At 45.0% G+C, this 25,188-nt stretch overlaps 1 protein-coding gene across 1 annotated transcript; it reads left to right on the top strand.

Moving 5' to 3' along the window:
- Positions 1-2,585: 2,585 nt before the first annotated feature.
- Positions 2,586-23,418, top strand: LOC307233005 (proprotein convertase subtilisin/kexin type 5-like; the record flags this gene model as incomplete). Its single annotated transcript, XM_080004218.1, has 15 exons — positions 2,586-2,680; positions 3,368-3,504; positions 6,649-6,849; positions 15,742-15,793; positions 15,956-16,101; positions 16,894-17,100; positions 17,202-17,282; positions 18,132-18,327; positions 18,923-19,137; positions 19,230-19,472; positions 19,572-19,805; positions 20,581-20,758; positions 20,841-21,087; positions 21,822-22,032; positions 22,967-23,418. 15 exons carry the CDS (start codon positions 2,586-2,588, stop codon positions 23,416-23,418), a joined length of 2,895 nt encoding a protein of 964 aa, XP_079860344.1.
- Between the last annotated feature and the right edge of the window lie 1,770 nt (positions 23,419-25,188).

The raw sequence follows: 25,188 nt of genomic DNA, 5'->3' as shown, positions 1-25,188 counted from the left end.
GTATCATTCTAGTATATATCGGGGCGGTTTCGCGGACACAGGATTAGGCCTAATCTAATCTGGATTCACTGAAATGGCCTTTCTCAGTCGTGATTTAAAACGGCCTCAGAAAAAATTCCGATTTCCAGAAGGAAGATCAGAGCTGATCTGGATCTACGTGAAGGGCTTAAATTAAATCTGCGCATTCATGGACGTGGGCCTCCAGGACCAAGACGGAAGGAGCCCACGAGTCCTCCATCACCTCGGTCTAGGACTTCCAAGTCTAGAACTAATTCGTTTTAATTTAAGCAACGGCTCAAAAAGATATTTTAAAATGTTTGATTATATATATTTAATACAATTTAATTGTTATTTAAGTGGGGTCCTGATTTACATTAAACCCTGTCTGTGAAACCACCCCATAAGGAATTTACTAAATGTCGCTTACAAGTGTTGAGAACTATTTATTTTTTATTTTTTTGTTTATTACCTCCATGTGTTTTGCATTCTCAGGCCAACCGTAGAGAAAATACTGCGTGGAACACCATTTGATTTGAACAGCTCCTAATAGTACTGGACAAAGAGTCCAAAGAACAGCTTTATTGAGAACATTCCTATCATTTCAGGATCCAGATATGAAATTCTATTATTCTTTTATTTTATTTCTTTTTTTTTTACCAAACATTCCTATTCGACTCCCCTCTTCCAAATTGCCTTTTTTATTTTTTTTATATATTTTTTTTTATACCATCGAAGTAGTTGGTGTAAAGTGTTATTGTGCTATGAACACCGTTGCCATAGACACTGTAGAAACTCTCAGTTGAGGAGGAACGTATGGACGGGAAACATTAACTGCAGTGAATGCTCTGTCATTCGTCAGAGGCGTGAGGCGGAGCTGCTACGCCTTCTTGCGTCGTTGGACCAAGAACCAAAAGTCTCTTGTTGGACCAGCAACCAAAGGGTTTTTTGTTTTTTTTGTGGAGGGGGGGAGTCCAGCAAGATTCAGGATTCTGTCTCGTAGAAGGCGATGCCAACATAACCGCCGCCACCCCCCCCCCCCCCCCCCCCCCCACACACAGTGGATCTAAAAGGTCCTCACAAGGTCAGCAGAGTCCACAACAGAGGAAAAGTTAGACTCCCCCGAGCGAAGCGCTTTCTTTTTTCTGCTCCAATCTGCTCCCCGGCTGTTTTAGCCGAACAAAGTGCTGAGGTGTGTGTGTGTCCGTGTCCGTGGGTAACGGGAGACAAGGAATCCTCGTGAGAGCGAGAGCGAGCGATGGCGTTCCGTCGGCGCTGTTTGAACGGCCGCGCTGAATGGGAAGCGGCCGCCCGTTGTGTTTGTACACAAAGAGCCTCCTTTGTTTTGGAAGGAAACAATTCAGCTTTTCACAGAAATCCCGGGACGAGGGACGAGCTCGCCGCCGCTGCCGCCCTGAGGGAGTCGCACACAAACACACACCGCCCCGTCTTTAGGCCCGAGTCGGGGTCTTTCACGTCTCTCCTCTCGCCGCTCCGTCGTAGCCGTAACTTTATCATTATTTTTTGTATTAAAACTCTCAGCCCATTTGTATAGTTGGGTAGATAAAGGCTTTTTTTTTTTTTTTTTTTTGTGTAATTGTGCTTGGCCGAGAGATTATTTTGGCTTTTTTTAATCAAGTTCTGTATTATCTTCATTCACAATATGTTTTGCGATACGGAAAACTTTTTTTGGTTACCAAGGTAACCAAAGAATCTGAATAAAAATACCTATAATATTGTGGGCGTCAAAATGTTAAATGCGATGAATAAGAGTTTGAAGTTACTATCACACCCCTTTATTTTTCAACGTCATATCTTCTGATTCGACCTGCGTTTCAAATGTGTGTCAATAACTGTGTCATAAAGGACCATCTCTTATCAGGGTTTTCGCGGGTCCCTAAAAAGTCTTAAAAACCCAATAATCTTCGTTTTAGGCCTTTAAAATGTCTCAAATACGATTTTGACAGGTCTTAAAAATTATGTTTAAAATTAGAACAATGAAGTTCAGATGGAGACAACTCACTTTCCGGCGAATGTCGCTTTTTTTTTTTTTCCATGTCAATTTGGGTGACTTGTGTAAATTGTCCAGATCCCAAAAGGTTTTTTTTTTACATTTTAGAATTTTTTTATATGTATATTTTTTCATCCTTCAGAGAACGACGCCTTCCACGATCGATAAACTAGTGGACTCATTCTCTGGTATAACGTTAAAATACACAAAAGACTGGATTGGAAAGCGCTCCAAAGCATGAAGTGATGCTGCGTTCATGGGAACTCGGAAAACTATCATTTGTGTCGGTAGTCCCCCACCCCACCCCAGCCCGTCAGCTACCACTACAAGTGTACTGTATGTGGTGAGACCCGTGGGTCTCCGATTTTCCTTCATATCCCTCGCACTTTTTTTTTTTTTTGTTGGAGCCAGTATGGATGTGAAATAGGTCTTAAATTGCAATCATAATGCTCTTAAAAAAAGGGTCTTAAAAAGTCTTGAATTGAACTTGTGTGAAACCTGCAGAAAGCCTGTGAACTGGCCTCCTCACGTGTTACCATGCCATGTTCCCTGTCGCGCTCCATCCCCAGGAGAGTATATGAGTCCTCATGCAAAGTGTCACCTGTGTGACATCACGTGCCAGCAGTGCATGGGTCCAGAGAGAGAGGACTGCACCAGCTGCCCGCCCTCACGGTGAGAAAATAAAAAAAACAACCTAAAATCACGTCAATGTTTATTCCCACTCTAAACCCACTCTGTCTATAGGGACTTGACACTTGTTAAAAAGGACACTGCAGTTTTTAGGGGGTGTGGGTAAATTTTCTAATTTCCTCCCTGTGTGTCCAGAGCAGCGACGGGTCAATGGGAAGCAGAGTTATTGAAGCGATGCATCTCGTGTCTTTTTGACAAGTAAAAATAAAAACAAGATCTTGGTTACAAATGCAGAGACATTTGAAACCCTTTTTGACGCATGTATTCATCTGCTGTGCGGACGGTGAATTTCCCCAAATTGCTAAACGCAATTCAATTTATATTTGTTTTCGATTTTTTTCATAAATAATAAATATAGTACACATTATAGTTCTGCATGATTTGACTCAGATTGGTAGATTTGTCTGTTTTTGATCTCAACTGGATGTTGGAATGCACTTTTATGACTTGTATCTGCCGATACCAGTTCAAAGACCTAAACTTCACGTTTCTGCAAATGCAGAATGTGGATGCAATCCTTAGTGAAGGAGTGTCGTCATGCAACAATAGCAATATCTGATATCGTTCCAATACCGGGGTAAAAATGGGGTGCCGGGGAAGAATCCTCTGCGTGTTTGTGTGCGTTTTCAGTTTTGTTCGTCCGTTCTCCCTCGCCTTTCCAACCGCCAGGTTTTTTGACGAGGGGAGATGTGACATCGGCTGCCAGAAGGGGCGATATCCCAGGGACAGGCAGTGCCACCGCTGTCACCACACCTGCCAGGAGTGCAACGATGAGGGACCTGTCAACTGCACCAGTTGTGACAAAGGTAGAGGAACAATTTAATTAGCGTCGCTTTTAAACAACCTCTCCAAAGCCCGGGGAGTTGGAGTCACCACAACTGGAAGTCATACTAATGTCGATGTCGGCTTAATGATTTATTCAGTTTTATATTCACGCAACATTAATATGATACTCATTTCAAATACAAGGGGGGAAAAAATCCCAGAAGAAGGAGAAAAGCAGAAAACGTAGAAAAAAACGCTTGTTCCGTAAATTGATGTGTTTGTTTGTTTCCTTTTGGCAGACGACATGTTCTGAGTCTATTTAAGGCGCTGATTTCCAGGTTTGCCTGATGGATGCGTTTTAAAGGAACCTACAGTAGTCGTCCGTTCACTACCTCCTCACGCAGCTCGTCTCGGGGGATTCGGGCCCGAGTTTGCCTCCAGCCTAATGAAATAACCTGTGCTGTATGAGGGGGGGGGGGGGGGGGGGGAGGAATCCGCCAGGTTGTTTCCTCCTCCCTGTATTACAGAGTTCCAGAGCTCTGTGGAGCCAAACAAGTTTTCACACGTTTTTTTTGTTTTTTTTTCCCCCACACCGTTCCAAGAATTAAATTTCCTCTCAGACCTTCAGATGTTTATTTGTATTTGATAAACGGTTCCTTTAAAGTGGTAATCCGTACGAATCAGTGGTCTTTTTTTTTTTTTTTTTTTTTTTTTAAGAATGCCTAATTTAATTTAATTCGTGTCTTACTTTAAACTTTATTCGGCCGGTACGTTTCAAGACGCGACCGTTCCAATGTATTTGCATTCTGCACGTGCTGCTCTACATGATGTTTCCAGCGGTGCATTCTGCAACGTGGTGGCGCGCAGCGTTCCCTCCGCATAGGTTATCTATTTGAACACGTATGACGTCGTTTTGAATTGCCCCGTAGATTTGATGCTATGTTAACATGGGGACGCCCGGCGCGGGTGGCATTTTTCCGGGTTCCCGTGGAAGGCAGCGTCACTTCCTGCCGTCGACCCGCTGCGAACTGGAAACGCTTTCAAACGCGCGGGAAGAAAATAAAACATTTGGGCCTCGTGGTGTGATCCACCCGACTCATGGATTTTCCGCTTTGAAAAGATTTGACTCTTCTGACTATGGAAACCTCGTCGATACTTATTTCACTGCTGACACGGCCCTCCCAGCAAGTCAGCAAGATAGGGTTTAATAATCGGCAGGATTCATTTTTGAAGATACGAGAATTTGGTCGAACAGGTGTTTTTGGGGTGAAGCTCCATCGGGGTCGTAGTGACGGCTGTTGTAATAACTGTCTCCATCACAGCTTCGCAGACAGTATTATGGCTGCGGGATGAACTTGTTTACACAGTGAAGATTCTATTACACACGCACGCACACACACACACACACACACACGCGCACACACACGCACGCGCTCAGACCCTTACACACACACACACACACACACACACACACACACACACGCACACACACTCTCCAGCCAACTGAGGAGAAGATTAACACCAGATTTTAACCTCACACATTCTCTCTCTCTCTCCCTCTCTCTCTCTCTCACACACACACACACACACACACACACACATATGCACAGACCATCTCAATTAGCCAGAAAGTTTGTCTGACATTGCTGCTTCTAAATGTGGTTCTGTTTAACGGCGGGTTTGTCTCCAGCTCAATGAGACATAACAATAATAACGCGGAGAGCCTTTCCATCTGTGTGCGTCTGCGCCGCTCCTCCCGCCGCAGAGTTCGCCCCGTATCTCGGCCGCTCGCTCGCTCGCTCGCTGGCTGGCGGGCGAGGGCCGACGTCTGAAGCGGGGCTTTCATGGCGCTGACATTTGAATATTAAACGCGCAGCTTTACGCGGCTTTCGCGGGGGGGGCGGATCTTCAACGCATCGAGGTCCAAAGCTGGCGGAGAGCGCCGTCAGAGAAGGTTTCAAAGGAAATGCGTGGATTTGAGGAAAAAGTGCGATTTGAAAGATGGGGATGCGTATATGCCAAACATACGTACATGTTTTTACAGATCATTTAAAAAAAAAAAAATGCACAGCCGACATAATGCTTGGTGTATTGGCTTATTGCAGCATTTATTTGACTGTTTACGGTTAGATTTCATGTCGGGTTTGTTGTACGTTCATCTTCCTGGTTCACTGTTTACTTCATAAGTAATTGGAGTTGACCGTCTATTTCCTTTTTGGACGTTACCTTTTATTTTTTCCAGTCTACCTCATTAAACTTTTTTTCTTTCTGTTATTTTTAGGTCACCTGTTGTTTACCATCAGGTTTGGTGTATATCGGGCAGATTTTCCATATATTGCCGGTTTATTTTATTTTTTTTGCGTGTGCAGTTTGTTTTATTTCAAGTAATATAACTGCAGAACTGCAAGTGGCTTGTGTTGGTTCAGTGTGTGGATGCTCACAGGCTCAGTAGGTGCCGTGGGGATGTGTGTGTACACGTGGTGATGCTTTCCTCAGAAAACATCACATTGTGTTAAATTCGAGTGTCTTGCCCGCCGTGGTGTTCAAATGAGACGAGATAAAACGTTCCCGCAGTTCTCTGACTGGTGTTATTGCATCAATGTATAAATTCCTCATAATTCGATCTGTATTTGGAAAATATTTGCTCACCCCGAGAATATTTAACTTTTTCTCCCTGTCCGTCTGAGAATCACTTTTTCTCTCTTTCACTCTCATTTGCCTGACTTTGTGTCTATCTATCTGCTGTAGCTATACGTCTGTCTGTCTGTCTGTCGACAGTATATATCTATCTATCTATCTGTCTGTCTATCTATAACTATATAACTCGCTATCTATCTGTTTGTCTGTCTATCTACCATATCTATCTATCTATCTCTCTATTTCCCGCTCGTGGAAACGCAATCTGCTCTGTGTTTACTTGATCCTTTTGGTGTCGTAATTTACTGGAACTGAAAATGGTTCCCCCCCCCCCCCCCCTCTGTTGGATTGTTACAGTTTTCTTGCATGGTTTTACTTTTTTAAATGTTGACTTTATTATCATTCTTTTATTATTTATATATATTTTTTGCGCTTGTGCTTGTACCATTGGAATCACGGTAACTACTGCACGAGTTCAATAAAGGCGCTTTTGAAACTCTCTCTCTCTCTCTCTCTCTCTCTCTCTCTCTCCCCCGCCCCACGTGCAGATAGGTTCGGGGTCGACACGTACCTGTTTGGGGGCGAGTGCCGTGACGCGTGTCCCGAGGGATTCTTCCACTCGTGGCGGCGGCGCTGTGAGCCGTGTGCGGCCGACTGCCGCCTCTGTGCCGCTGCGGATCGCTGCCTCCACTGTGACGCCGGACACAACCTGCGGGACGGACGCTGCGTCCCACAGGAGTGTGGGGACGGTGAGAGACGCCCGGTGGGGGTCCACACCCGCTCCAAAAGTGCTACAACCCACCTTTCCATTGGTGGAAAGTAACATTTAGTTCAAGTTATTTTAGTTATTTTTCAGGTATCTGTTCTTACTTAAGTGTATACTGTTAAGGAGGCTTTTGACTTTTACTCGCATACATTTCACAGCAAATCTACAGTATAGTTTTTTCTCTACTACAGCCACATCACTGTAGTTTTTAATTTTCATTTCACAGAAAAAAATGCTATTGCAAGCTGAAAACGTATTTTTGTCCATTTCTATGTACGAGCATTTCAATCCCTTAGATTCACTATTTAGGCGTTGTTCCAAGTGCAGACTTTTGATCTTGATGACAAAATACAATTTTAATGACAAATGTGTTTTTATTCTTATATAGCAGAGCCTACCTTTTACTTTGAAGAGGACCTATTATGCTCCTTTTCACCAAGTTAATATATGGTCTCTGAGGTCCCCAAAACATGTTTTTGAAGATTTTTATTTATTTTTTTGTTGAAAATACCGCTCGGATTATGCATTTGAGCCGTTCTAACATGTGGTTAGGGTTAGTTTGTTCCGACTTTCACCGCGGTGTCCGGAGCGGCGCGGAGCTTGGAGCCCCACAAGAGACTGGCGGAGCTTGGGGCTGTTTTGTTTCACTCAATTACGGAAACGTCGGAAAATCACATAAATCAAATAAATACATCTGCGGTTTTGTTTGGAGAAATGCGGAGCGGATCGCACGCCGCAGCCTACAGCACAGCCAACAGCACAGCCAACCTAATGTGGACACGCAGACACACACACACACACACACACACACAGAAAGAAACACAATTTATTTTTGAATACTTACATTTCCATCATCTACCATTTTGTCACAAACAGTCAGTATTAATTCCTCTTTCTTAAAGAAGATTTGTGCTGGTCTCTGCAGCCAACAGATTCACTTCCCATGATTAGCTCTTACCTTCGACGCAAGCGGGTCTGGTCAGGCTCCAGCCGTGAGTGGAGTTACTCAGGTGGGGGCGGTTCTACCTCTCAATGCAACGTTGTACTGAGACACAAAGCTGAACGGCTCAATGAAGGACATGTTTTCTGAAACAGGTCGGCTCACAAAAAAGACTGACTGGATTGTCTTATTTCACCGTTTGTGTGTTAGTACTAGTGTTCTTCAAATGGGGGTACTCGTACCCCTGGGGGTACTTTGTGGCATTGCAGGGAGTACTCTGGTATATAGTGGTTGTATATAATGTTGAAAAAAACAAAAGAAACAAATACGATGCACATACAGTACGTCATTTAGGTTAATTTTATTTATTTTTTCTCCCAGTGCCAGTGAAGGGGTCCGCTGAAAAAAGGATTTTAGGGGGGTACACTTCTAAAAAAACAAAAACTTGAGATCAACTGTGTTAGTAGGCCCATCAGAGACGCAAATGTATGTGCACAAGCACTGAAAAAGTGAGTTTCGCATAATTTCATAGTTCCCCTTTAAATACTTTCAGTATATTTAAGGTCAAGTACTGATCCAATTTTAATTCAGCAAAAATACCAGTGGGGTACTTTTGCACGGTATTTGTGCTCTTACTTCAGTAAAATGTCTAAGTAATTATTTTATTAATAAAGTTTTATTATAGAGATCAGGCTGTTTCTACTTCTAGTAGAACGCTACAAAACGGTGCCCGGATCACCGTGGCCTCCGTTCAGCTCATTAATACTGCACAGTGTACATTCACACCTGGGAAATACATTTTCAGAAGGGATTTGATCTTAATGAATTTGAGTATATTTTTCCAGCTGGGGGGGGGTCAACGATCATTGAGAACATCCAATTTTCATTTCGCCAGTTATCTTTTATTTATAACCGATTTTATTAATGCTGGAAATCAACAACATGAACCTACGACAACAACAAAAGTTGCCCCCGAGCTGTTTCAGCTGTCTGCTCGCTCATTACGGTAGGTGAGGCTTTTCTGTTGGTGTAATCTGGCTTCTGTTCAAGCAAAACACATCAGCTTAATGATATCGAAAAGGGGCCGACGGTGTTTACCGGGCCCTGGAAATATCAGGCGATTAAGAAGGTGAGGCCGAGCGTGGAGGAGAGGTGAGGCTAGTGAGGGAAAGTGAGTGGTCCGCAGCCAGGAAGGAGACACCGCAGCGCAGCGGATGCAGAGGGAGGATTAGGGTGTGTATGTGAGTGTGAGAGGTTTGGGAAAGGGGAGGATGAGAGGAAATTCTTATCATATGTGGCAGACGAGTCCAAACAGGCTTCCTTTCAACAACGAAGAGAGAGAGAGAGAAAAAAAACAAAAAAAAAAAACCCTCCTTCAGACAGACTGTGATTCTGGAGAGTCTGAACTCACACCTCCAGCAGGTGGGAGTTGTGGTGTCTGACTGTCTGGCTGCCTCAGTCTGTCCCGCGATCGTTGTTTAGAACGACGGGGAGGAGGTGTAAAACATAAACAAATAAACAAATGGACACCTTAAATTCAAAAAAAAAATAAAAAAAAAAAGGAAAATTCAGTCTTAGTTTGTCATCAAAGATTTCAAGGAATAGGAATAAGCATGCAAAGGCAGAAATGATGAATCTTCAAATATCATTACACAATAAAATTCCCTGCCATTTTTTGCACACACACAGAGTATACAATATATACATATACAGTATATATGTGTATACACAGTATACAATTTTCTATTGAATATAGTAGTTCTTAATATTTCTGTTATTTTTTCTTTATTACTTTTTCATCTCTCTCCTAAAATATATTTAAATAATGTATTTATGTTTTTTTATTATATATATGTCTATGTATTATGTATATACATATGTTCCAATGGTATGTGTATATACTGTGTATATATATATATATATATATATATATATATATATATATATATATATATATTACTCACAAAAAGTTAGGGATATTTGGCTTTCGGGGGAAATTTCAGGATGAACCTAAAATGCACTATAACCTTTACAGGTGAACTTAATTTGACCTTCTCTAAATTTTTGAATGCACATGTCCAACTGTTCAATGTTTCAGTACTTTTTGCACAACTTTCTGTTCTCTAACAAGGAGCTGAACGGCAAAATTCACAACAGGTGTTTGATCCATGAATCGACCAATGCATTTCCTGGTTCAATTAGAGTTGGTATTTAAACAGTCCTCTTCATCATGCTGTTCACATTTTGACATCATGAGACCAAGACGACACCTAACAACTGATCAACAGTCCCTCGCCTTGCGAGGCTTCAAACAGGATGTTCTCAGAGGGAAGTGGCCACTGAGCTTAGAGTGTCACAGAGCGTCATCAGCAGGTTGCAACAGAGATACAGAGAGACTGGAAGAGTCACAGAAAGACATAGAAGTGGACGTCCTTTGGCCACATCCCGCACTGATGAGCGCTTCATTGTGAACAGTGCCCTGCGGAACCAGATGATGAATGCCACTCAACTCCAGACACATTTAAGGGAGGTGACAGGCACCCAAGTGTCACGTCAGACCATTCAAAACCGTTTACATTGGCGTGGTCTACGTGCTAGATGACCTGCAAGGGTACCTGACCACACCACCAGGCACAGGCATCATCGTCTTGCATGGGCCAGGGAGCATTTACGCTGGACGAGGGACCAATGGGCCTCAGTGGTGTTCTCTGATGAAAGTCGATTCACGTTGAGCAGAAATGATGGCCGCCAACGATGTTGGAGACGTCAAGGAGAGCACTATGCATCAGCCACTGTTGTCACCAGACGAGCCTTTGGAGGTGGTGGTGTTACAGTGTGGGCGGGTGTGTCTAGTCAATACAGAACTGCCCTACACTTTGTGAATGGTACAGTGACAAGCTCATACTACCTGAATAACATCATTAATCCAGTCATTGTGCCCCTGCATGAACAACACAGGCCTAAGTTGGGGCACCTCAAATGGAGTGGCCTACACTTTCTCCAGACCTGAATCCCATAGAAAACCTATGCATGAGACGTGGTTGTCAAGCTCTATTTGATGCTCAAGGGCACATGACAAGTTATTGAGACATTGACATTTTTTGGTGTGGTATACCCACCACTGTTGTTGGCTTTTGTTTTCAATAAATTGTTTGAGATGAGGAAATCACCATTGCAATCTTCTACTTAAATGCCCAACTTTCATGATATAATATCACTGTAGCGTGAACTTTTTACATTTTCCAAAAATTTCACCCGAAAGCCAAATATCCCTAACTTTTTGTGAGTAGTGTATATACTGTATATATATATAAAATTCCGCCTTTGTCCTTTGTGTCAGGTGAGGTCGCAGATCCAGACTACGAAAACTGTCAACCCTGTGAGGAGGGTTGCAGGAAGTGTCAACAGAGTGAGTGGACTCTCTCTCTCTCTCTCTCTCTCTCTCATCTCCCTCTCTCATATACACACACACACACACACACACACACATCCAGATACACTGTTTCTTTCTGCATGATTCAATATTTATTTACCTGTGCTGTCACTGTATCAGGTGGAAGAAACCATGACATTGTAAAAACAGAATAATTAAATATTGATCAAAGATGTACTTTTTTCCAGGGTATCACACCAGTCCCAGAGGACTGCACTTAAACCTCACAATATGCAACGCTATTGGATTAATACAATTAATAGGAATTCTGTTTTCTAGCTATTTAGTTAAACACAGTTTACCCAAATTAATAACTGGCAGGTTTAGAAGCATTTCGGTAAAACAAGAGGTTCAAACTCTGGTTCATGTTATGTTGTATATATCGTGGCTTTGAATCCCACCTTTTGCCATTAATCGTTTCTTCTCCACTCGGGATCGGTCTGTCCGACGATTCAAGCACTTCATTCACATCTCCTGCTCCCGCTGGTGAAAACTGCAGTCACAATAATAATCATCATTACAAAGTACAGTGTTCCTAACAGTATGTATCAGGAAACTGAGAAGTTGTGAAATTCGGCCTGATGTCATTATGGTCTGGTCTGACACGCAGGATTTGACCCTGCTCTACTCCCACTGATAATTACCATGACACCGTGGAACGTAACTATTGTGACTGTTATTGCGCTAAGCTGACGCGCCATGCGGTGACACTCCCTTGTTATTCTCCTGTTATGTGTTCTGGGTGGAATATTCCTCCCCCCGCATCCACACTGCACCACGACTCCCCGGCCACTCACTCCGTCTTAGTAATCACAATTCCCCGGAGATAAACTAGTCGGTCAGCAGATTATGGGAAAACGCTTCGATAGTAGCCTTTTGCAATGAAAACAGCGTCGGCGAAAGAGAATAAAGATTTATTGAGCAAAAGGTTAAGTGTGTGTGTGTGTGTGTGTGTGTGTGTGTGTGTGTGCACACGTGTGTGTGTGTGTGTGTGTGCACACGTGTGTGTGTGTGTGTGCATTTAAATTTTGTGTTATAGTGAAGTCAGTTTTCTGTTGATTTACAAAGTGCCATCATATAAATGTGTTTCCCAAAATGGAGTAATAATCGTGACAAATAATGGTACTCACAAAACTGACTAAAATAATCATGATTATCATTTTAGCCATAATCATGCAGCCCTACTTCAGAATGATAACGGGCGTTGCGGCGTAGGAAACCCACAGAACACCGTCCGATCATAGAATGACACTGTAACCAGGCCGGAATGAAGGAATGAACTTCTGCAGTCACAAAACACACCACAACAGAAAGCCAAAGCACACTCCTCATTGAACTTTAACAGAGGACTGACTGCCCTGGACCCAGTGTATTGTTGCCTGCTGCTTAATCTATTAGCCCTGTGGGCTGGACCCCTATTGTTGTTGGGATATTCATTATTGTTATTCTCCTTGGCCATTTTTTCGGGCTAAAAGTGTCTGGAACACCGTAACCGCTGCACCCAAGGACACGGTTGAGATCTCGTTAGAAACTCAGCCGCGTCCCGCGGGAGTTTAGAAATGGCTCCCGCGGGAACAGACCTGCCTCCGCTGCGGGTACAGGCTGATGTGACCGGGGACAGGTTCCGTACCCACTGACATTACGGAGGCTGCCTGGCGTCTTCGTGGAGCGCGGGGCTCGAGTTGAGTGTCACATCCCTGAGCCCGCGTCGGGGGCTTCTATCTCTCTCGCTTCGGCGTTTCATGGCGACGATGCACCAAAGGGCTTTCAAAAGACAGAAGCCCACCTTTAAATCCCGGTAGTGCACACACTGTTGGACTGAGAAAGACAGTGGGACACATGGGATCACACATCCTGGGATTCTAACACACACTGCGGCTGAGACTTCAGATAATATCAAAGCAGACGGATATTCTACTCAGACTTCCAAACTCGTCCGAGACTGATTGCAAGGTTTTAAATGACTTAAGACAAGATATTTCCATTTCCACAAGTCCTTTGGTGTGCGCTAGACAGTACAAGGCACTATTGCTAAGTATGGAAAATGCACTGTGGAGTGAAGAGGCGTAGATGCATGTAGTGCAGCAAAAGTAGAAACTCCCCTGTAATGGAACAAGTAAAGCTGTACTTACTAACTGTACTTAAGTGCCATACTTGAGTGTCCCGTTCTAACCTCCCACCCCTGACGGGCGGTCACGTCTCGCCAGTGTAACTGTGTCCTCGGGAAGCGTGCGTATCGGCTTTGTCCTGGTTTTCCAAAAACTTTAATAGAATAATTAGGCTTTGAGAAATGGGCGTCTGAAGGGAAAACGTCTCCCCGCGAAAGATCTATTCCCTCAATACGTTGAAGCGCAAGCAAACCTCCGCTCTTCCTTCTCTTCCGTCAGCCGTCCACTTCCACATCTGTCCTTCCGTCCTAAATGCAGTTCAGACCAGCGCTGCGAGTGGGGATATAAAGCAATAATTATATTACGGTCTCACAAGTCTGCTGTAGCGCTGATGTGACGCATTTCCAGCGGGAGGCTGACGGTGTGTGATGGATGGATAAATAGATAGATGACTTTATTAGTCCCCGGAGGGAAATTGAATGGTTACGGCGGCCAGGTACATTAAATCCCAGATTTAATACAGATCCGGTACGTCAACACATTCAAACACTCAACACAATCAAACATCACTCAGCCGCTATTGGTGTGCAAGGGCGAAGGGATCAGACCGATCAAATGAAAGAATAAAAAGGCACGACCAAGTCCAATGGCGGTCCAGATATACTCATAGCGTTCAGACACATTCAAGTGCTCTGGTAGCTCTGATGTGCGAGGAGCAGAATGTTACAAAAAAACAAACAAACAAAAAAAAAAACATATGATAAAAGCAAGTTCAGTCCGCGGACAGTTCACCGTCCGCAGGCCCGGCAGAGGCCGATGAATTGTAGAGTCTGATCGCACCCGGCAGGAATGGCCTCCTGTATCCTTTGCGCAGCGGGGGTCGGATGAGTCTGTTCTCGAAAGGTGCTCTTTAGGTTGGCTGACGCGCCGTGTAGGGGGTGGGAGGCGTTGTCCCCGGGATAACGCCTCCAGTTCCGCCACCTCCTCCGTTGTGACCGGCTTGGACCCAATGAGAGACCCGGCCTTTTATTTAGGAGTTTATTCAGTCTGTTGGCGTGCTTAGGTAAGATTGTGGGGTGTGTGTGTGTGTGTGTGTGTGTGTGTGTGTGTGTGTGTGTGTGTGTGTGTGTGTGTGTGTGTGTGTGTGTGTGTGTGTGTGTGTGTGTGTGTGTGTGTGTGTGTGTGTGCGTGCGTAATTGCGTCAACAGGTCGCGGCTTGTCGGGTCTAGTGTTAAGTTGTGGAGGAACGAGGGGGGAAGAGCGGGATAGAATGTGAGAACGTCCCACGGAGAACTCCCCAGAGGAAGGTTTTTGTTTTCGCTCTCTCTCTCTCTCTCTCTCTCTCTCTCTCACCCCCCCCCCCTCTCTCTCTTCCTCTGTCCTTGGGGATGTTTTGACAGCCTTGGACTGGGGGGATGACAGTAAGCCACTTCCACGGTTACCACTTGGATGGTTTTGATTGACAGGGTGAATTAATTAGGATGGAAGAGAGAAATGAACTTCCTTACTGCACATACGCACGCACGCAGTTGAATAATTTATTCCCACTGTAATTCTTGTGAAATGTAATAACAGAAAACATAAACAGAAAATATCAAGAATGTTTTTATGCCCTGTCAATCGCTTAATGCATACCAATGCATTGTGCTTTCACCATACACACACACACACACACACACACACACACACACACACACACACACACACACACACACACTCAGTTTTGTGAGTACCATTATTTATCACGATTATTACTCCATTTTGGGAAACACATTTATTTGATGGCACTTTGTAAATCAACAGAAAACTGACTTCACAATAACACAAAAATAATTTTAATGCGCACGCACACACACACACACACATACACACACACACACACACACACACACACACACACACACACACACAAAGAAACACAACACAAACACCTAGAATGTAGAAATTATGAATGTTGACTGGAGCAGCGCAAGGATTTTTTACATTATCCCAAAATGTCCAATGTTGTTAAATCTATTTTAATTTTTTTTTAATTTTTATTTTTTTTAACATTGATTCTAATGAGCAGCTGATCGCAGCCAGAAGGAGGAGTTTATTGTGTGATGCTTGACTGCCCTCTACTGGTGAGAACAGGAACTGCAGACTGCAGAGCAAAATAACACATCAACAAATCATGAACCTTCAGGTGAAGATGTTTCACATAAATCTCACCCAGAGCGTCTATGACTTCAGGTTATGATGTACTTGTCCTTACTCATATAATCCCACACGCTTTGAGGTTGGAAACGACTCACCCCATTTCAAACGTTCACACATGTTCCATCTGCCTGACTTGCTGTTGCTGATGATTTCCTTAACGTATTTCTTATTTGATTTTATTACATTTTTTTGCAGAAATTGCAAGCCAGGGCACGGAATGTATCATCTGTGAAGATGGTTACTACCAGTAAGTGACTACCAATGTCTAAATGTTATCAACATTATTGGGCTTTATTATATGGTGACTTAATTGAAAAGAAAAATGCCAAGAGATCTTCACGAATGCTGGATGCATATAAATAAAACCGTACACTTTAACCACACTATGTCCCTTGCTCTTCCTCTCAAGTTTTGGATCAGACTGCTACCGGTCCTGCCCGGACAGAACCTACAGTGTGAATGGCAGCATGGCGTGCGCTCAATGCGAGGATGCACGCTGTGTCATCTGTGACCAGAACCAGTGCTACTGGTGCGAAGTGGGATTCTACGTCTCTGGTATCACCAACAACTCGGAACGTGCACTTTGACCCAAAACATGGCACCTGAAAACTAGCATAACCCCGCCCATCACACTGATACTAGTGCTCCTGTCCTTACTGCCCAGGCATTAGAAATGAATTTGGCCATTATTTCCGGCTCATTGGAAGATTCCTCTGGGCAAACAAGGGTCCCGGGACCACATTTTCGATTGAGTAAAACCAACAGTTTGCAGTTCATTCTGTCTGTAGTTATAAACCAACTGTATATCACAGTCACAGCGAAACCTTCTCTAGGAATAAGCAGCACTACTCAGGGTTTTTTTTGTCAACGGTTGCTTTCGTGCCAAATGTCTTGATGGAAAGGGTTGTTTTTCTGACCAAGATCCCAATCCAAGGTCAAGGACCTTTATGTTATTTTTTAGAAAGGTTAAATCGTTTGCCCCACTGGACTGTATTGAATCTCGCTGATATGGTAACGGTAATGCCACGTTCCTTAACTGTGCTGTGATCCATGCAAATTATTATTTTTTTTTTCTGAATCCACTTAATGCAAAACAGTGATTTAATGTGGTAGTGATTGCAAAAAATATATAATAATAATAATAATAATAATAATCTCCTCCTTTAGGGAGATTTCCACTGGTGGGTTATGCGTCACTTGGATTTTCTACTGAGTGAAATGTTGCAGGAAGCCTCTTTCTCTTCCATTGGAAAATCACAACCATTTTAACTTAATGGACTTAATTTCCACAGGAATCACACTATTATCACCTGTGTGTGTGCGTGTGTGTGTGCGTGTCCTGGGAAGACGGGGAGTGTGTGGATCACTGCAGGGAGGGCTTCTTTGTGGATGAGGAAAGCCAGGACTGCGAGCCGTGCCACCGCTCCTGCCACACGTGTGGCGGACCCAGACACGACGACTGCGACTCCTGCGAGGAAGGCGTGAGCAGGGAGAGAGGGGAGTGTTTGGAGGGGACGCCGCTCGGCCTCTGCCCCGAACGACACTTCACTACAAGTACGGGAAACTTGGAGAGATTGATGGAGTCCTCTGGATCTAATAATGTGTTTGTGTGTACAGTGGGTAAGAGTCTCACTTTTTCCTGTCCGTGTGTGAAGATGGCGAATGCGCGCCGTGTCATCCTTCTTGTGAGACGTGCTCAGGACCAGGGAAGAAAGAATGCAAATCCTGTTCCTCGGGTATGATATTGAGCTGATGTTATTTTTGGTTTGGTCTCTGGGATTAAAAAAGATTGAACCGTCACCTGCCTTTCTCCTATCGGATCGAATGTGTTTTCATCAGGAGGTGATAAAGACACAAAATATTTCAGAGCAGTGACTTCCTGCCTGTAACTTAATGTAACGTGTGGACCACTGCCGGTTGAGCACAATTTTGATTTTATTTGTGTTTATTGCCCTTTCTATCTTTTTTCATTATTTTGCATTTTATTTCTTTTACAGTTTTGTGTCTTTTTTTTTTAAATTGTCACAATTCATATGCATATGTACTGAACTTTGTCTGTACTGTACTATGTATTGAAATTATATATACATTTATATATATATATATAGTGGCAGTTCCGCCTGCCACACTGCCACTGTTTTCAGGGCCCTCCGACACAGAGACACAGGCAGAGATGTTGCAAACACAGCAGTTTATTGTTAAGAATGGCAAGATGTAACAAGCCGGGAGCAGATGGACACGTGTGTGTGGGGATGGGTGCTTTACCTGTTGCCCGTTGGTTTCTCTGACGAGCAACAGCCGTACAGCCACCCTGCTCCCAGGCCCAATTACCTAGAGCCAAGACAGGTGTGGCTGCTTAAACCACACCATCCCAACAATATATATATATAATTACCATTACCAAAAGAGACTTTACTTCTAAGTTGAATTGTTATTGTTGTTATTAAAATAAATCAGAAAAAAACACAACATTTTTACCAACACATGACCACATTGCGTCCATCTGCGGGACTGAACTCTGTATCGTTAAAAACCTACCGCTCAGCTTCGCACTGTTAAAAAAAACGTAAACTATTTCCCCGCAGATCATTTTCGGACGGCCCAGGAGTCCTGCGTGCTTCGCTGTCCCGCCGGGACGTTGGCCAACGCGACGTCGGGTCAGTGCGATGACTGTCCACCGGGCTGCGTGACCTGCCAGGACGCCCAGCGCTGCCTGGGCTGCCGCAGCGCGCACAGCCCGCTCTACCTGCAGGGCGGAGTGTGTGTGGCGGAGTGCGACAGGTGTGGGCTGTTTTGTATCTATCTTCTCACCCTCCCCGAAGGACAAGTGCACGTCTTTTGCACTGTATAGTAGCAAAGGCGGTTTTGTGATTCAGCAGATTTCTTTTCCCAAATATCAAATCATCGTTGCACCAAATTGTCGCGTCCCAATCGCTCCGTATCACAGTTTGTGTGTACACAAATACACAGCGTCTGGTGCTACATCCCATGTGCTGATAATAGGGTGGGGTACACACCTAATCCCGTGTAATACTTTATAAAGTCTTTAATAATATGAACACATAATAAGTTGTCGCTACACCCCACGAGACACCTTCACCTTTATGCAGTACATCGTATACATTCACACATGCATATAGACTGACATCGTCAAAGTGAATCTAGATTAGACCCTAAACACTGACGACATACGCTAAATCTGCTAAACATAGTAATATGATGTAGAAATTACCATTCTGTTATCGATGCTGGACTAGCCATGTTGCCGAATTTCTGGACACTTCATAGATGCCAATTTGTCTGCACTGGTATCCGTTTTCCCACCTTAACTCTTTTACCTCTCTTTCCCCTCCGCTCCGCTCTGTCTCACCCCCAGAGGCTTTCCGGAGCGGGGGCATTGCCAGCCGTGCGCCCCGACGTGCGGGTCCTGCCGGGGGAACACCTCCCACTGCCTGAGCTGCATCAGCCCCTTCCTCTTACTGGGCCACGTGTGCTTGGCGCGCTGCCCTGAGGGACACCACGCCACAGAGACGGAGTGCGTGCGGTGTCCGCCCGACTGCAGGGAGTGCAACCGCGGCGGCCTGTGTCACGGTGAGAGCTCCGAGCAACATTGCATTTTTTTTTATTGGATAATAAGTCCCGAGGTGTTCCGATGACAAAACCCCTCTCTCCGTCTCTCCTAGATTGTTCTGAGTACTTCTTTCTCCACGAGGACAAGTGTGTGGACGACTGTCCCAGCGGCTTCTTTGCCAGCGCGGAGGAGCAGGAGTGCGTGCGTTGCCATGCCGACTGCGCCTCGTGCGACGGCCCAGACTCGGACGACTGCGCCGCGTGTCGAAACCGGAAGGCCGTGCGATACAACGGGGAGTGTCTGCCTCGCTGTCCCGGCAACACCTACCACGACGCCGACGCGGCCGAGTGCAGGGGTGAGGCGGCCGTCGCTCGGCTTGGGCGTTTTTTCCCGGGCTTCTTTTTGTTCTTTCGAGATCCAGGCCCCGTGTCTGACGTCGCTCTGTTCTCCGCAGACTGCGACGGGTCCTGTCTGACGTGCTCGGGTCCCGACCCGTCCTCCTGCCTCAGCTGCGAGGGCCACATGCGTAGAGACGAGACGGGGCACTGCGTGTGGTACAGCGAGTGCTCGCTGCGCTCCTACATGGACCAGGACGGGGAATGCCAGCTGTGCCACCCGCTCTGCCACCGATGCTCCGGGCCGGGCGGAGAGCGGTGCTTCAGCTGCAACGCCCCGCGCTTCCTCCTCGGTGCGTTACGGTGTCTCCCTTACCCTGTCTGGTGCCGCAGCTTTTCCATTAGATTCACCAGTGTTGGTAGCAACTGACCAAGCTGCATTTCCTCTGATGGTTTGATCAGTAGCCACGTCCATGTAGAAAATGTTCAGAATGTTATAATATGGCTGAAATGGTCTCACAATTGATAACTAAGTTGATGTTACTTATCAACTTATCAACCCAATACTTGACTTGGCAACAACTTGTCTGCACATTGGGTTAACTAACCCTAACCCTAACCCACACCTAAACGTACCCCTCTTTAACCATACACCAGCCGTGTGTAACTGATACCTACTGTGTGTTGGCGCGGTTTCGTATTAACACTGTTAACATTTAGTGACAAGCTGACGCTAAGTTATATATTAACATCAACGTGTAGTCAGTTTATACTGAGAGTATTTACTTTGGACGTGTAACGGGCGGAACTCTCTGGACTGTTCCATCAGGTATCTGATGTTTTATTTGAACAAGAACCTCGCTGTCTACGGATCAGGGAAAAGAAACAGAAACCCGAAGAGGATGTGTTCAAGTTCCTTTTTTCTCTATTTCTAAATTGACTTATCGTTTCTATTTCAACATCGTCATCACTGACGGCGTAATTCCATTGATTCCCTCTATTCTGCATAATTGCTTGTTCGGTTATTGATTTTTGCTATTGATTTGCTGAGTCTTTATGCAGCGCACTTTGGGAACTCTGGTAAAAAATGCTACGCGCATAATTATAATATTTCACTGTTACCATCAGACAACACCTGCGTGGAGGCGTGTCCTGCCGGTTACTATGGCGACGGGGATGAACTCTCGTGCCAGGGCTGTCACCACAGCTGCGAGTCGTGTTCGGGGCGACACAGCGTGCAGTGCATCACGTGCAAAGCCGGACTTCTCCGGCAAGGACACGGCTGCGTGGAAACCTGCTCGGAAGGGTGAGATCACGCGGATCTCCTCTGCCGTTCTCTCGCCTCGTTCGCCCGCCTCACTCAAACTCCCTTTTCCTCCCCTCGCCAGTCACTTTGGGAACAGCACCTCCGGGCAGTGCGAGCGCTGTGAGCCCTCCTGCAGCCGGTGTTCGGGGCCCGGCGGCAGCGAGTGCGTGAGCTGCCGCGAGGGTTTCCTGCTCCTGAGGCGGTGGGGCCAGTGCCTGCAGAGCTGCCCCGCCGGCTTCTACCAGGACGCCCCGGGCGGGACCTGCAGCCGGTGCCACCCCACCTGCAAGACCTGCCAGGGTAAAGAGCGCGGAAGCATGTTTGTCCGAGTGAAAGGGAGAGGAAAGGTTTTACGTTTAGGTTTGAACTTTTAACAGGAACATAAAGTGAAGGCCCTGTGCTTTCATTTTGAAATTCTATCCATGCTATGTGATTAGATGTTACACAGTCATAGTTCCATTATCTTACATTTTTCCAGTGCATATTTACAACTGTGTAATACAGTATATTCAGAAGCAGAATCTGTTTATTCTGCAGCAGAATCTGTTAATTCGGAGTTCATTTTTTTTCGGCAAAGAATTTAGATTGGTAAGGATTGGTTGTGCTGACAGCATAAAGAAAAAATCGGAAAAATCAGAGACAAATCCACAGAATATACAAAATGTGATTCCGCGCGCAACATAAATTTAATTTAAAGGCTGGCAGTATGGGTGTGGGTATAAATTGAAATACACATTATAAATTCTACATAGGTTTCTCTCAATAAAATACATTTTAGTCATCTCTCTCTCTCTCTCTCTCTCTCTCTCTCTGCTCGCTCTGCTTTCAGACAAGGACGCCACAACATGTGACAGTTGTTATGAAGGCTACAGGCTCGTTGGAAGCATCTGTATATCCCAGTGTTTACTGGGTTTTTATGCTGCTTCTCAGGTAACAGACTGTGTGTGTGTGTGTGTGTGTGTGTGTGTGTGTGTGTGTGTGTGTGTGTGTGTCTGTGTGTGTGTCTGTGTGTCTGTGTTGCGGTTGTGTGTATTAACGAACTCATCCACATCACGCCCTCCAGGCTTCTGATTCCCAGGACTCTGAACCAAACTGCGTGCCGTGTGATCCGACGTGCCTGGACTGCCGCGGTCCCAGCGAGCGCAACTGCACGGTGTGTCCGGTGCCACAGATCCTATCCGACGACGGCCGATGCCTGAGCTGCTGCGGGAGCCAAAACCGCCTCGACGGAGCCCCCATTCCAAGGGAGTGCTGCGACTGCCACGCCTCCCAATGTAAAGCAACACATACAGAGGAGGGTGGGGGTTCGAGTAGTGTGTGTGTGTGTGTGTGTGTGTGTGTGTGTGTGTGTGTGTGTGTGTGTAGGGGTCCGAGTAGTGAGGGGGTCTGAGTAGTGTAGAGGTGTGTGTGTGTGTGTGTGTGTGTGTCTGGCATATGTTGTGTGGGGTGGCCGGGGACAGTGACGTCCTGTGTCGAATGGAAAATACAAACACTCTTGTATAAAATCTTCTATGTGACTCCTTGACAAATTGTTTTCGGCCTATACAAGAATGCTTCCTTATGACAAAAAGAAGGGTTTAGAGTCAGTGGGAACTCATGATGAATGTTTTGACTGAAATGTATTTCTGTCCTTGATGCCTGTGGCTCAGGGACGCAAGAGCCAGACAGAGTTGTACAAACCATTCCAAATCAAGGCCAAGGTCAGCCTAATTCACATCCTGCTTTGCTTCTGAGTGATTAACAATGATTCTCACGCCACGAGGTTACCGGATAGTGTCAGTAATTGGGGGGAAAATTGAGTATAGTTTTGAGGTTAAAACAAAAAAACACTAGCTGTCAAAAGGCCACTGTCACAAAGAGGAAGAAAAAGCTCAGAAAGTGTTTTATTTCACGACGAGCAGACATACGAGCTTGAAGAACCTTGAAATGTTTCACCTTTGTTGCTAAAATCAGATTGATCAAAATCAACTGGAGCAGGAATACTGTTGTCAAGCACTTGCGCGGAGAATATTTCATGAAAGGTTTCTCCTTTCCATGCTTGCTCGGCTTGTAGCCGTAGGTGGAGGAGACTTCACTTAAATCCAAGTGCTTAAACAGCGACCCATGTTGAGTGTCAGTCTGCCAGCAGGTCCTTGGTCAGGGACAGCCAGGCCTGCGGTACAAAGCCCCCATTACAGTCTAATGTTGTGCTCTGCCTCCGCCTCCCAGTGGAGTGCGTCCTCGCCGTCAACTTCGTGCTGAGGGGAGCCGAGGACCTGGAGGCTGCGGGCGGCTCGGCCAAGCGCTTCGTCGCCGCCTGCCTCCTGCCGATCCTGGCGGTGGGCGCGGGGGTCTTCGTCTTCCTCCAGGCGCGCTCCAAGGCGCGGCCTGGCGCCGGCGCTCCCCGAGCCAAGGCCGGGGCCGGGGGCTACGAGAAGCTGGACAGCAACGGGGCCGCGGAGTGTCGAGCCACCACCTCGTCCTTTGGAGATTACAGCGACCGCATCATCCGGTGCGAGGTCGGCGAAGATGGAGACGGCGATGAGGAGGACGATGAGGAGGACGACATTGTTTACATGGGACAGGACGGGACCGTGTATCGGAAGTTCAAGTACGGGCTCCTGGACGAAGACGAGGAGATTGAGCTGGAGTACGACGACGAGAGCTACTCGTTCAAATGAAAAGCAAAGAGTTGTTTGCTCATCCCGGTGGCCACAGCAGTGGAATCGTTTCGGGTGTGGAAAGCTCCACAAACACAGAATGCTAAAAACACTCTGAGTACATCAGTGCATAACATTCTTCATGATTTATGACGTTTTTAAAATGGCCACGCTGGCAATCGTAGCTGTACAAAAATTGTATGATTTTAAGAGTTTATTTCCACATAAATTTGACATATGCATTTCATAAAATTATAATTGAACGTTTAATAACTTGGCAGAGAGAGAGAGAGAGAGAGAGAGAGAGAGAGAGAGAGAGAGAGAGAGAGAGAGAGAGAGAGAGAGAGAGAGAGAGAGAGAGAGAGAGAGAGAGAGAGAGAGAGAGAGAGAGAGAGAGAGAGAGAGAGAGAGAGAGAGAGAGAGAGAGAGAGAGAATGTTTTCTGATGCTTCTGAAAAAGTGCTGTTGAACTTGGACTGGAACACTTTCCAATCATCCTGAAAGGAACGTTCTGCCAGAACGTCGCCTGATTAAAACTCACAAGTTCACAGTTCACTTGGATCTCTTAACCCTTTCTGCAGTGGAGAATGTGTTTGTTCATAATAAATCTTATTTTTGTTTATGTAAAATATGACATCTTATGAACATCTGATGTGCTTTGTCTATAGAGCAATCTCATACACATTGGCTCATCAAGATGATAGAAAATATAGAAATCAAGTTTATTCTGAGCTGTTTGGCACATTAGCGCCGCCATGACTTATGCACGATCTTTTTAATTTCCTCGAGCTTGGTCTTGGGTCTTCCGGAAATACTATTGGTTTACTGGAAATTATATAATTCTTGCCTTCAATTCTGTTTTTAAGTTTGCCATTCTGTTTTCAACACCAGCAAGAAACCAGTAAACATACTGATGCTTCTCGTTGTTGTTAAAATGCAGTTTACATTTTCAAGAACATTAATCACTGACACTTTTTGTTTACATGATGGGACACATTTGCTGATTATATCTATGACGCTCACGCACCCATGGATCATTATCAGTTGAGCACTAAATGAAAGAAATACTTTTTGATCTTAATGCGACATAATTATACAACTTTGACCATGTTCTATTCTTACAGTTTTGTTTTCAAGCTTCCTGCTCATATTGTCCACGGTTACTGTTCAAGAACATCAAGGTAGATAGGATCACGATGCATTGTTAAGGTGGACTGATAGGATCCGGCTGTATTGTTAAGGTGAACTGATCGTGACGCTACTGTATGCACTGTTTCGATAGGGTTCCATTCCACAATACTCCCGAGGACTATATTTGGTGGAAAACTCGGTTGAAGATCCATTGCTGTGGTTTTGTATGCAGTGTCATGTATGTTTTGTTTTTAGAGATGATGCTTCTGCGCACCAAATGAGTGGACGTCCCAGGAAAGGAATCAGCATTTTAGGGCCTTGATGTTGTGTGCTGCATTACGGTTGTTTTCCTAATAAAGTTGCACTGGTGTGATGAGCGTTTGGACATTTGCTGAGTCCATTGTGATTATTAACCAGCAGGTTTTTGTGCTGCTTTAACCTGAGAGCTCAGGAAGAGCCCACTGAGATTAATAGGATAATTATAGAACTTGATCACATTGATTGAAATCCAAAGTGAATTATAATAGTTATGCTGATCTAAGAATTATCCAAAATGTTTGGTTAGCCAGTGTAACCCTATGGTTTTGAAATATTTATAGAAAGGTTGTTAGCAAAGTACTTTTTCTTGAAGCTGATACGGATATAATGAGTTAATAATTTA

The sequence above is a fragment of the Zeus faber genome (genome assembly GCF_960531495.2).
Source record: "Zeus faber genome assembly, chromosome: 7".
Classification (NCBI taxonomy): domain Eukaryota; kingdom Metazoa; phylum Chordata; class Actinopteri; order Zeiformes; family Zeidae; genus Zeus; species Zeus faber.
This window is presented reverse-complemented; position numbering and strand designations above follow the sequence as displayed.